Source organism: Rhipicephalus sanguineus, chromosome 2 (assembly GCF_013339695.2).
Source record: "Rhipicephalus sanguineus isolate Rsan-2018 chromosome 2, BIME_Rsan_1.4, whole genome shotgun sequence".
Lineage (NCBI taxonomy): Eukaryota > Metazoa > Arthropoda > Arachnida > Ixodida > Ixodidae > Rhipicephalus > Rhipicephalus sanguineus.
Genome location: NC_051177.1, coordinates 29,841,307 through 29,853,467, shown reverse-complemented (window position 1 = coordinate 29,853,467; position 12,161 = coordinate 29,841,307). Strand labels below are relative to the sequence as shown.

The 12,161-nt window shown below is 47.5% G+C and overlaps 2 protein-coding genes across 4 annotated transcripts in view; both read left to right on the top strand.

Moving 5' to 3' along the window:
- Nucleotides 1–11,732, top strand: part of LOC125756198 (uncharacterized) — a 478,353-nt gene extending 466,621 nt beyond the window's left edge. For all 3 annotated transcript variants that reach the window (XM_049412274.1, XM_049412273.1, XM_049412275.1), the window contains one exon: nucleotides 11,237–11,732. In XM_049412274.1, coding sequence (XP_049268231.1) covers nucleotides 11,237–11,732 — 496 coding nt within the window. The remainder of the gene's footprint in view (nucleotides 1–11,236) is intronic.
- Nucleotides 11,733–11,782: 50 nt separating this feature from the next.
- The window catches only part of LOC119382629 (protein Shroom3), a 74,612-nt gene continuing 74,233 nt past the window's right edge, over nucleotides 11,783–12,161 (top strand). Inside the window, exon 1 of the mRNA XM_037650415.2 lies at nucleotides 11,783–12,157. Coding sequence (XP_037506343.1) covers nucleotides 11,783–12,157 — 375 coding nt within the window. The remainder of the gene's footprint in view (nucleotides 12,158–12,161) is intronic.

Below are 12,161 nucleotides of genomic sequence, written 5' to 3'. Positions count from 1 at the left end.
CATATGTGCACGTATACCTCGATGGTGAAAACGTAAACTTTATTACCGAATCGACAATCCAGCGTCTTTCTAGTAGGTATGTTCACCCGCCGCGGACTCCGTGCGGAGACCTTGTCTTGAAGCGGCTTCCTCGGCTCGCTGGATGGCCCAGAGTTGTGCATACTGTCAAGTTCGAGCTGAACAGTGCGGTCCTCCAGCGCGAGCGGAGGCTGGCGGTGGAAGAGACGGGGAGAATATCACTGTCCGTATTGCCTATCAAGCTCTGACACTTCCACAGCATGTGACTAAGCGTGGCAAACCTCGCCGTAGGGTCTGCATCTGTTTGTAATTTTCTGTAGTGTACCGCTTACGTCCTGTCTAGCCTAGCGCGAGGGGGGGGGTTATGCGCGTCTCTGTAATATATATATATATATATATATATATATATATATATATATATATATATATATATATATATATATATATATATATATATATATATATATATATAAGTTGGTGTCATCCCAGTAGGTAGGCTTCTATTTCCCAGACCAGAGTCAATCAATTAGGCTGGCATGTCTCGTAACCGACTTCTGATGCATATGAAGTTGGAACTCTGGGAGGAAACATGATAGCCCAGAAGTTAATATGCAAACAAATTTTTTATCAGTGATACGGACGAGCGTGGACGTGAGGACCAGACGTTAGTGGTTGCATAGTTTTCTACAAAACTGACTACGGAAATATGTGGTGGCTCGATTACAAGAGCTATACGAAACACCGCAAGAACGTCTGATGCCACCAGCAGCAAGATTAGACAAATTCGTGGCCTATCAGCTATCCTGAATTGTTCCGGCGCTAGAGCTTGCTGTAGTGAATTTTGTTGGAACCTGGCTTTGTCTAGACTTGTTTGTCAACCGTTAGCTTATGTTGCACGCGCCAAACAGATAACAGACAGGAAAGGGAGGCAGATCGAGCGGACATGTATTCAGACACCTTGAAACTATTCATTTCCGGTAACTCTGTCTTTGAACGTAACTTTGAAACGCAACCAAGTTTTTCTTAAAAAGATACCATTATCGTGTAGCGCCCATCGACGTGCGGACGCACTAAGCCCGAGCCCATGACAATGAGTGATAGAAAAGGAACTCGCTGATACCTTTAACACGACAGTGTTTTATCCCAGGGTTCACAAAGACCTTACTGATGTATTTCCGTCACACTAACAGATCACAAAGAAAAAATTAGAAGAAAAAGGTCCGTCGCTGGGAATCGAACCCACAACCCCTCGCTCCACAGCGCGCGGCGCTAAACGGCTCGGCCACAACGCGTACGTTCTTCAGCACACTAACGGCGAGCTATCTATATGCACAATTTACAGCGGGCGGTACTCGGAGCTCGGTGGCACTTCAGCGTGTTGTCGTTATCGCCAGCGAGATGGCGCGAAGGGCGCGCTTTGAATGAAGTCACTGGAACGGGAAAAGTACCGCGACCGTCCTGCCCGCTGCCATATTTGGTCCAGCGCGGCCGAAGCTGCGGCGGCGCGGTGTTGATTTCACGTGGAGTAACGCATGTTTTACGCATTGCGTGCGCTTTTGCAGCCCTGAATGAAGCATACTGTTGTTCTTTAACTGATTAGGAAAGAAATGGCGGCAGTTTTTACTTGCCTACACGCGCACGCACGCGTACTAACGCGATAATGAAATGAGAACTGCGCCGTTTCGAAACGGCCTCTGCTGGCCGTTTTGTTAATGGGATGTATACAAAATTTGGTATGGCATAACATGACTGTATGGAGAATATAAACTACAGCTGGTAACATGAAAGTAATGGCATGTACGGCATGATTTTCATTCCACGCTCATGGTGCGCTCGCGGCCGCTTCGCTAGCTTGATACACACGAAAACTGATATGGTGTGACAAGTGTGTATGACGAATATAAGTTACTGGTCATAACGTGCAAATCATGGCAGGCATAAAATGTGAAACATGATTTACATGACATGGTCTCGTGGCGCTCGCAGTCGTTTAATGAAATGCATATATGCCATAATTGATATAACGAGATATTTCTGTATAACGAACGTTAGTGACAGCTGGTAACATGAAAATCATGACTTGCATGTCATGTACAGCATCACTTGCTTGCCACGCTCATGGTGCGCTCGCAGCCGGTTCTGTAGCTTGATATACACCAAAATTGGTATAGCGCGAGGTGACTGTATGACGAACATGAATGACAGGTGGTAACGTGAAAATCATCATATACATGACATGTACGGCATTGTTTACACTACACTGTCTTTGTGTGCTTCCGGCCGTTTTGTTAACTGGATGTATGCCCAATTTGGTATGGCATGACATGGGTGCGTGACAAACATAAATCACAGGCCATGCATTGTACATACCAGGTTCTACATGCATGCATGCATGACAAACATGCGATATATAATGAACTAGGTGTCATGGCATGAGTTACTTTATCTGCCTCTATGACTAACAAAGCGATATATGCAGCCATAGAGTTTCATACAATACCCTAGAGAGGAAACTGGCGCTGCGATCGTTCAACCACCATGGGAATGATGGGAAGTACAGGCTTCGGATTGGATAGCGTTAGCTAGCGAACTGTCTACGGATCTTTTTCTACAGTTTCAGTTTCGTTCTTCGCGAGGCGTGGGTAGTGGGGTGCGTTTGAAAGCATTCAAGCAGCGCCTTTGTTGTTCAGAGAGGCTGAAGACCGCTAGATCTCTTGGCTTGCTGCGACGCTGCAGCTTTACAGGTTGTATTTGACAGTTTTAGCAAAGCGTCGTGCACTCACCGCTGCGCGCAGATGCAGCGTCCCATGTCAGTGCAGCAAACTGCATCGAGTTCACGTTTGTTTGATAAACGCGTCTTACCAAAACTCGCTCAAATCAGCTGCAAAACGACGGCGAAGCTAAATAGACGCACCGTCGCGCTCCTCTGACTTGACTTCACAACAAAACGAGAGATGCGCTGGAGGCAGACGACTTGAACAGACGCATTTGGCATCGCAGCAGACGATACATTAAGTGTTTCTCACTCAATACAGTACTGTTATTTCCATAAATAGATAATGCGTACTTTCGAGAGAAAAACAAGCGTGCTTCTTTTCAAGTGTTGTACAAAAATAATTCATTATTTGGTGATGCCAAATCTGGAACACAATCAATTGCAGAGCAATGCATACCCTGGTGGTTGAACTTGTCCAGGTTTCAGTTCTATCTCACGGTCACGTAAACTTTTTGCAATAAGTGTCACGTAGAAAAGAATGAAGCAAGTTTTAATTGGAATTAACTTCATATCACTTTGTTTTACACTCGGCAAACAAGCGTTGCGAATCTCAAGAACCTAATCCATCCGAAGCAAATCCGAAGCCTGTACTTCCCATCATTCCCATGGTGGTTGAAGCGCTGCTCAAGGAGCCCGCGTAGACACTAGCGCCAGATTCCCCTCTAGGTATTATTGTAAGAAACTCTATGTATGCAGCTATTTGCTGGCTGCTTCGCATTAGATTGACTCCCACAATGCGTGGGATCTGCCGAATTGACACAAAAGGCAAAATTATACAGTCATGTCACGCGCTACCAATCTTGGTGCATATCAAGCCAGCGAACCGGCCGCGGGTGCACCAAGAGCATGGCATGTAAATCATGCCTTACATGACATGCGTGCCATTATTTTCATGGTAAACACTGTTATTTATGTTCGTCATACAGTCACGTCACGCAATACCAATCTGTAGCAGTCAGTTTTCATGGCGCACTGATCGTTATATGGGAGTCCAAAGGCGTCAACTTTACGCCAAACATAGTTAAGACATAGAAATACATTAAGACATAGAAACCCAGTTAAGAGCTGCCCGGCAATGTTAGTGTGCATGAATCTTCTGCGGCAACCACGCGAAACAAGCTGCACTAGTGCAGAGGCGACGCAAACATTCCCCGAAACAACATTTGCAAATTCTCAATGAAACGCTTGCCTCACAAAGGCGGGTATCAGTCGTGGGAACAAATTTTTCGCGCTGTATTCTGCGCTGTCACACAGCCCGTCGCTTGGCATCGTTTTTCCCGCTGGGAATAGCAAAGAGAGCTTTGCCCGTTTCCCGCCGGTTGCTGCACCCAAAAGCGCAGCACCCAGGCCTTCTTCGATGCCTCGACAGGCTTGCGATGAAGTGTCAAAACGATACGGAATGTCGTAATGTTCCTGCTCGCTTTTCTGAGGCTATAAAAGCAATTAAAAGCAATCGCCCTTCAAAGCGCCGTGCGTCGGAGGCCGGGAGACGCTAGCGAGGCGAGCGAGCTGGCCCCTTTATGTGGCGAAGCCGGCGAAAGGGCGTGGCGGCGAAGAGAAAACGAACGCGGTACTTTTCCCGTTCCAGTGACTTTAGCTTTGAAGGTCGTCGCCCCACTCGTTGCGATGCGCGCGCGTCTCCCACCCGTACTTTGTCCTATAGGACGTGGATGCCCGTACGCGCGCGCTTATCTCGTGATGGGGACAGTTTGTACGTTTTGTGCGTTCACCTCAAGAGAGAGAGAATAAGAATAAAAGAAAGGCGGGGAGGTTAACCAGGGCTGAAAGGTTGCGTTGAAGTTACAGAGCGCACGAAGGTCACTTCACTCGCTGCAGCGGCCGCGTTTGCGAAAGGAGTGCGCTGCTCAAACACAAAAAAATAACAACTGTGACGGTTGTAGTTCGTGCTCGTCCGTTTCGTGCGTCCTTCTTTGTGTTTGACGGTGCTGTAGCTGCCAAAGCTCAATAGACATTGTACAAGCACTGATATATCAATGTACAATAAACGCTCAACTACCTCTGTGAAGACACGTTTCACTTTCGCGTTATACCGATTCCTATGACGGAGGGACCAGCCATGTTTTCTTTTTTTGCACCATGTGCGGCATAGCTGAGTAGCTTTAATTATTTCACGCGTCTCGATCTTACACTGAGCCTCGGAGGCTCTTGGGGCTCCCGTCGTGCAGAAGTGAAGACGAACATCAAGTATCACCACACAGCGCGCGGTGATTATCGCGCGCGTATAAGGTCAGCACCCATTGCCAGGACCGTGGCTCTTTCTATAGGGGGCCAGGAAATACGGAACTACTCGGCGGGCGTCTCAAGCTGTCAACTCGTGTTCGGCGCGCAATATCTCAACGCGAGTACAACAAGGCTGCGCGAACGAGCGGCACGGGATAATCCAATAAAACCATGGAGTCGTGGATATACCTTCATGTACGGTGCGTGTGCTTGTTCATGTTGTGTATGTGTACATTTCTATCGGCAGCCTCTGTGACCGCGAGCTCTGGTAACGTGTCGGCAGCGAACTTCAGACGCGTGTGTTTCTTTATATATATATATATATATATATATATATATATATATATATATATATATATATATATATATATATATATATATATTTCTTTTTTGTTACTGGCTTGCAATATTCTCCTTCGCCAGTGAGTTTCACTATTGGTCTTTTTTTTTGTTCGTTCACTACTTTCTTGATTGCGCACCGAACATCCGCAGTTTAACTTCTTTTCATTCGATCCGAGTTTCCATAAAGCCGCTCATCACTTGACGAACGGGAGTTTCATCTGCTATCTTTCACAGAAGTTCATATGATGCACATAGACTTTAGGATAAGGTAAAAAAATGCAACGAATGAAAGGTATCGGCATTAAAAATAAAGTTAGGCATGTGCAAGGATAGTAGTGAGCCGTAACCAAAGATAAATCGCTTGTGACATTGTTTTATTTCATTTCTATTGCAATTCTATGTTTTAACACTACGAGTTTACATTGTGATAGTTTTATTAAAGAGTATTCGTTGTGTCATAATTATTGTCGTTTACATTAAGACACTGCTGTGTTTGCTGTTGTAATAATCGGACCCGCGATGATACGGCCGTTGCGGAGCTTCGTGATGGGTACAGGGAACAACCAGCACCTCCACCACAAAGATGTTACGTAAAATGACACGAGGCGTGACTATTTACAAGTGTATTTACACTGATGTGCACAGCATCGAGCAAGATGGAGGACAGCACCCACAGCAGACAGCCAGGCCAGTCCTCTTTGTCGTCTTCTGTACGCAGAATGTCTGGCTCTTGATGGGTTAGCTACGTAGCAATATTTTTATTGGATTGGCGGAAGTGGTGTACTAGTAGCGCATATATTTTATAACAGGTTATACTGACTAAGGTACAAAATTTTCTCTGTGTTTTTTTTCATATTAGTCAGTTTGTTCGTGTTAATCTAAAGCAACGCCGTATGATGCAGGGGCGTTGAGGTTGAAGACCATTGCTGATGGTTAAAAACGATTCTAGCAACACTACCTTCGCGAATACCCTTCTTTTTTTCTCGTAACTCTCTTTTTGTGTTTTTATTTCGATAGCAATTACGTAAACACCTGAGGTGTACTTTCGCCGTCGGCGTCAACGTCGCCGTGAGGTTCTGTATAAAGTCCAAGGGCGGTGACATCGTCCTCCGCGTCTTATGTTCTTGGTGCGAGTGAAAGCGAGTGAATGCGCCGGCCCTCTTCCGTCGTGCGAAAGCTCTATCTATGGGGTGTTCGGAAGAGGAAATGTGTGGCTCCGGCAGCAACTGCGTACTTCGAGCGCCCGGTCGCGGACGCGCGTGCCCTATCATAACAGAGATCATACCTTTGTACACGATGTGTTGTCAGCACTCAACTTGTGTTGAAGCGATAGACAGCACGAAGGTCGCTTCGCTCGTTGCAGTGGCCGCGTTTCCTTACGCTAGCGTTTTGTTCACTTATTCCAGGTCGGATGCTAAAGAAGTTAGCGGCTCGCCTTACTTCGTATAGACGATTTTGCGCAAGACACATGGGCCCGCCACCTTGGGCTGTTAAACGAATGTTTTAACAGCGAAGTTGTTAAAGCTCGCAGAAAAACGTCCCTGCTCCGCAAAAGCTATCATCGTCATGAACGGGTATGTGCCACAGAATTTGGGCAAATCCCGCTACTCACCGCTCCGGCGTGGCCTGTAATAAACCTGATGGCTGAGAGAACGAGTACAGAGAGATAAAGAGAAAGAAAGAGAGAAATTTCTGTCGAAAAGAAATTCTTCACGACGAGGGATTCGAACCCGCGTACCCTCGATCCGAAGGCGAGCGTCCTAACCACTCGGCTATCCAGGCAGGCTAGCAGAAAATAGCATTGCCTTTTATAGTATAGTGTAGCAAGGGTGTTGGAAAGGGAAGTGAGCGTGCGGAGGAGAGATGTGATGGTAGAGAGAGAGGGGAGAGAGTAAAGCGTAGCACAGAAAGAATGAGAAAACTAGACATAGAGAGAAAGAAATGCAGAGAGAGAGAAGATCTATGAAAGAGAGAAATAAATAAAGAGAAAATAAGATAGAAATAATCAGGAAGCAAGCATCGCGTCGTCTAGTGACCGGATACCGTGCCACCTGGCCAAGTCGCACATGCGCAGCAGCTAAACCACGCCCACCGATGGAGACATCGCGCGCAACCTCCGTTCTACAGTGCATATCCTGGCTGCGCCCGATCGTGCCTAGACAGTCATGGGGTGTCCTAAGAAAGTGCGTACTCCCGAGTAGGAAGCCGCGCATCTCGAAGCTAGACGTGTCGGTCGACGGAGAGTACAGCTTTGCGCGACTTAGTGCAAACTTCCCGTTTATATTTGTATATCGCGACGTGAATTAATAATGTCAAGAAACGTCGAATGACCCAACCCAATCGTTTCCATGTGCATGCGTCTACCGTAGCACTGTTCGTTTAGGTGTTAATGATACAAAACGGCAAAGTTAACAGCCCAATGTGGCGGCATCAAAACCCATCCGTAAAAGAGTCTATAGCATTCCAATTTGTTGGTATCGCATTCATTGCTTCGCCCTTGCGGTGATAGCCTACTGTATTTATTGTTGGTGTCGATTTATCTCAGATAGGGGTCTATGTGAAATGTTCTGATATAGATATAGTGCCATCCAGATTACAAGAAAATAAGTGTCATCAGCGAGGCAATAAACTACTTCGCTACCGTACAGGATCGTAGGCGAACCAGGTATCGTTGGGCAACTCGTACGCCCACATGAACGCTTTCATCTGTATGGACCGGTCTTCATCGTTTCTACAAAAACACTACCACCAAAGAAAGAAAAAGAACAGGAAAGTCGGATGGCGAGTCGAGAAATACGGTTTCTCGCACTCTTCCATCTCATACCGTGGCAGCGCGTGGGCTTCCATTACGAAACCAATATTCCTTTCCTCGGCGCTTCTCATAATTGCGTCCCCTATCAGGGCGTTACGGTGGACGGGCGGCCCGAATCCGAGCCGCGCGCACTCGCTCGCGTTTGCGTCAAAACAGGTCGGCGAGCGCGGAGACTGATGGTGCTTCGCCGACGGAACAATGAGCATCGTCGTCTTCTATCGTCGCCCTTCGTGGGTCGGCAAAGCGTCGACGCTACTGCGCTTCGAATGCGTCTCCTTCTTACTCTCTGCCTCTCGGCTTCCTCCTCATTCCTTTCCCTTGCTCCCCGTGCCGTTGGCGCAGGTTGTTCTTAATACAGACAACGGAAAAACCTATAAGCGGGCTTCTTCCAAAAGGATGTGAGAACGCGAGCTTCGGGATGGAGAGACGCGGGAGTGAGTCTGGAAACGTTCCTCTCCGTGGCGCGGTCTGTACGCCTCCGCCTCCCTCCCAACCGTCCCGACGTTCGGGTCGGAATCGCATTCTTCACGATGTCGTCTCTCAATGGGACCCTCCGCTGTGCCGCCGCCGCCGCCGGCTGATGATCGCGTGCGTGGTCGTGTCTCGCATGACACCATCTATCTCACCCCGTGCCTATAGCTGGGCCGCTTCGATTGCGCTCCGACGAGCATTCGGGTCTGTGTTTGTATGCGCGGGCTGCACGGGTTTGTCTGCTTGCGTCAACCGTGCTGGCGAGGGTGGTTTGTCTGAACTTGTGCGTGTGTCGGTGGGCACGTGTTTTGTCGAGCGCGGTATCGCCCCATCTTATTTGTTCCTTCTTTTTCTTTCTTTCTTTACTTTAAGGTATCAGCGTTGACATGCAGTAGAATGTTCCGGCGGTGAAATATAGACGGTCGGCATTCCTTTTCCGTGTTCCTTGGTTTGTTTACTTTCTTTGAGAAAGAGAGTGGAGAAAAAAGAAACCCAATCGTTCAGGTCAGCGGGAGTTTCCCGGCAGAGACGTGAACTTGTATAGACTCGTATAAAGTCTCCACCGATGCGGGAATTTCGACACTAAATGACGAACTTGTTCAGACTTCCTTCGTTTTCTAGTTAGTAGTAGCCGTACATTCTTGATCGTAACAAGGCGAAACGTGGCGCAGCCCAAGTTAACGCGACGTCAGTGGATCGGACGCGAGTGGTCAAATTGGGAAGACAAGATGAGACTAGAAGAAGTGAGGATTGTTAATCAAAAACTGTCTTCTCTGAAAGTTTGAGCGATTATGGTCTTGGAGTCTTGAATTTTCGTCCGAGGTGCATGATACGCGAAAATAAAAATCGTTTCAGATAATGCTGAATCGGTTCTACGGAACACTACACGGGGTAAAAATAATTCACGTAGGGGCAAAATTTACATTTAACTGTTTTGTAGCCCAGAGCTACAAGGACACCCAAGCGGATTCTCTCAGAATGGAAGCCGCGCTGAAGAATTTTTGAATGATTTAGTGCTGTGTTATGGAGAAAAAAAAAAAACGAAATACTCTTCTTACGTAGTATGCTTCCGATATGTAGTTCTTTTTTCTTCTTTTTTTTTTAGGCAATACTGATCTTGTATAAAAATAATGCGAACCTGTCGTCTTCGCACAAGAACTTTACGTCGAGGCGTAAATACCACGGAGCAGCTCAAGTTCGTTTGAGCGACTAATTAATAAAAACTTATTAAGTTCTATTATCACCAATTTGAGGGCAGTTGTTTATGTGGGAATCTTGTGTGGCGTCACAGTCTAAAACCTAAGCATTTTTATAGAAATAAAGAAAAAACGCACGTAATTCGAGATATAAATATTATTCACGCCCACCAAATGGAGTCTTCCTCGCTTTTTTTTTCTTTTTATTTGTTTGATCGGGGATTACAATTTATCTGGAGGGCGTGGAAATTAGGGGGAGTAAATAAATTCGTAAATTATTGCTCTGCATTAACTCTGCAGTGTGTGCAGAAGATTTTGGACTCTCACGCCTTCTGTAAAGGTTGATCAAGTCAGCCTATCAACAAATAAAACTGCATCCTCCCGCGCTGCTTTTAACATTCTTTAGCACGAAGTGTGTGAGGTAATTACGCGTATATAACATAAATTAACACAAAGACCATCAGGAGCTCAGTTAATTACGAAGCGATCCATTAACGTAGCTGCGCAATTAGTAAGCTCGCGGAAGGGAACACTCCTTATGGCTTTTTCATCGGCTATTCGTGCGGACTTTAAGGAGGGCTTTCGTGAAATTTGTTTGAATTTTTTTCCCTCTAACGAGATTCTAAGCCAGATATTTCGTTTGTTTAAATGTTGCGTAATTACAGTTTTACAGTTTAGAGAGCAACTGTCTCTTCGATTATCGGCAGCGTTTACCATTTAGGTTGGGCAACCACCATCTTCGTCGACTTATACTTAGCTGCGTGCCTATTCCCGGTGGAAATTGCACTCACCACAAGAAACTCGATCTACGTCGACCTATTCTGACTCATTAAAAATACACGCACGAATCACAAAGGTCTTTGTGAAGACTACGCAGTTCCTTCATTTGCACTTCCTGCACTAAGCTGGCGGATGTTTTTTTTTTGTTTGTTTGTTTTTTTCGTATCTCTTACCGAAACATTCTGAGGAAAGATGCGCGCTTCTTGGCAGCACTTAGGAATTTAAATGCTTGTAGAGTTAAATAATGCGTTAGCGGGCGCTGTACTTTTCGCACATGGCTTCACAGCTTGTCTACAATACCTGCTCATCTAAAATACTTGAAGGCGATACTTCTGCGTACTTCTTCTCGCACTTCTGCGTTCCGCTATAGAAGCCTCGGGCACGGTCTAGTGCTGATACGTGATTTCAACTGTCAGCTTCTCTCTCCTTTCGTGAGTCCTCCTTGCTACGCGTGCAGCCGGATAAAGTCTAGTTAAGTTAAGCTATCTGCCTTTCCGCATACATCTCCAATTCTCTTCCATGTGCTATCTTATGCCGAATAGATGTAAAATTGCCGTTGTACCTAACGCCTCATTGCCCGTATTTCTGTCTCTGTCTCAGGAGGCCATCTGTGAGCGGAGGACGCAAAGCTCAGCTTCGCGAAGTGCGGCTACCGGACCGGGGCACACCCGCCCTGCAGCTACTCACCTCCGAAGGTGTAACGCTCGCCGTTGCTCCTGCTGCCAGCCGCAACACTTCTCCCACGGACACCAGGGGAGGAGGCGCGACTGGGTCGGACAGCGTGGTCGACATGGTGCCTCAGCTGAGCAAGCCCGTCGACCGGAGGGCGCAGCAGGACAAGCTTCTCGACAGAGCTCCCGAGAAGCTACTCGAATCGAGAGTGGCTAACAACAATAACAACACCATTAACAATAACAGCAACAACAATAACAATGCGGGCGGCAGTCCCGTCACCGCTGCCGTGACGCAGCACGGCCGGAGATCCGAAGTCATCACGGCGCTTTCGGGCCACAAAGAATCACTCCAGTGCATCTGGCGCTGCAGGCCAGGAGCGGACACCACGAAAGGAGTCAAGACAGAGGCAACAGCCCGCTAGACAAGATTCACGCGACGCGTTCCAGCGACAGCCCCAGGTCTCGCGAGAAGATGATCATCCCGGACGAGAGGTTCGCGAGCTTAGAGGAGGGTATCAGGTCGTCGCAGCCTAACAGGAGAAACCAGGACAAGCTCTTCGACAGAGTGCACGAGAAGTGTCTCGACGTTCGGATCCAGGGACCCCTTCGAGGCGGTGATTCGTCGGAAGGGACGACCGCGAGCGGCTCTCCGTTCGCGGCACCACCTCCGGCCGTGCCGCCGCGAAGGAGTCCTTCGTCCGATCCGAAGCCACCGCCACGACCGCCGCCCAAGAGAAGCGCTGGCGTGGCCGCGCCGGCAGCTTCGGACGAGAACGGCGTCGACGACGAAGCCGAGCTACAGAGGATCACGGAGCGCATTGCTGGTCACGTCAATCTGGCGATAGCGGTGA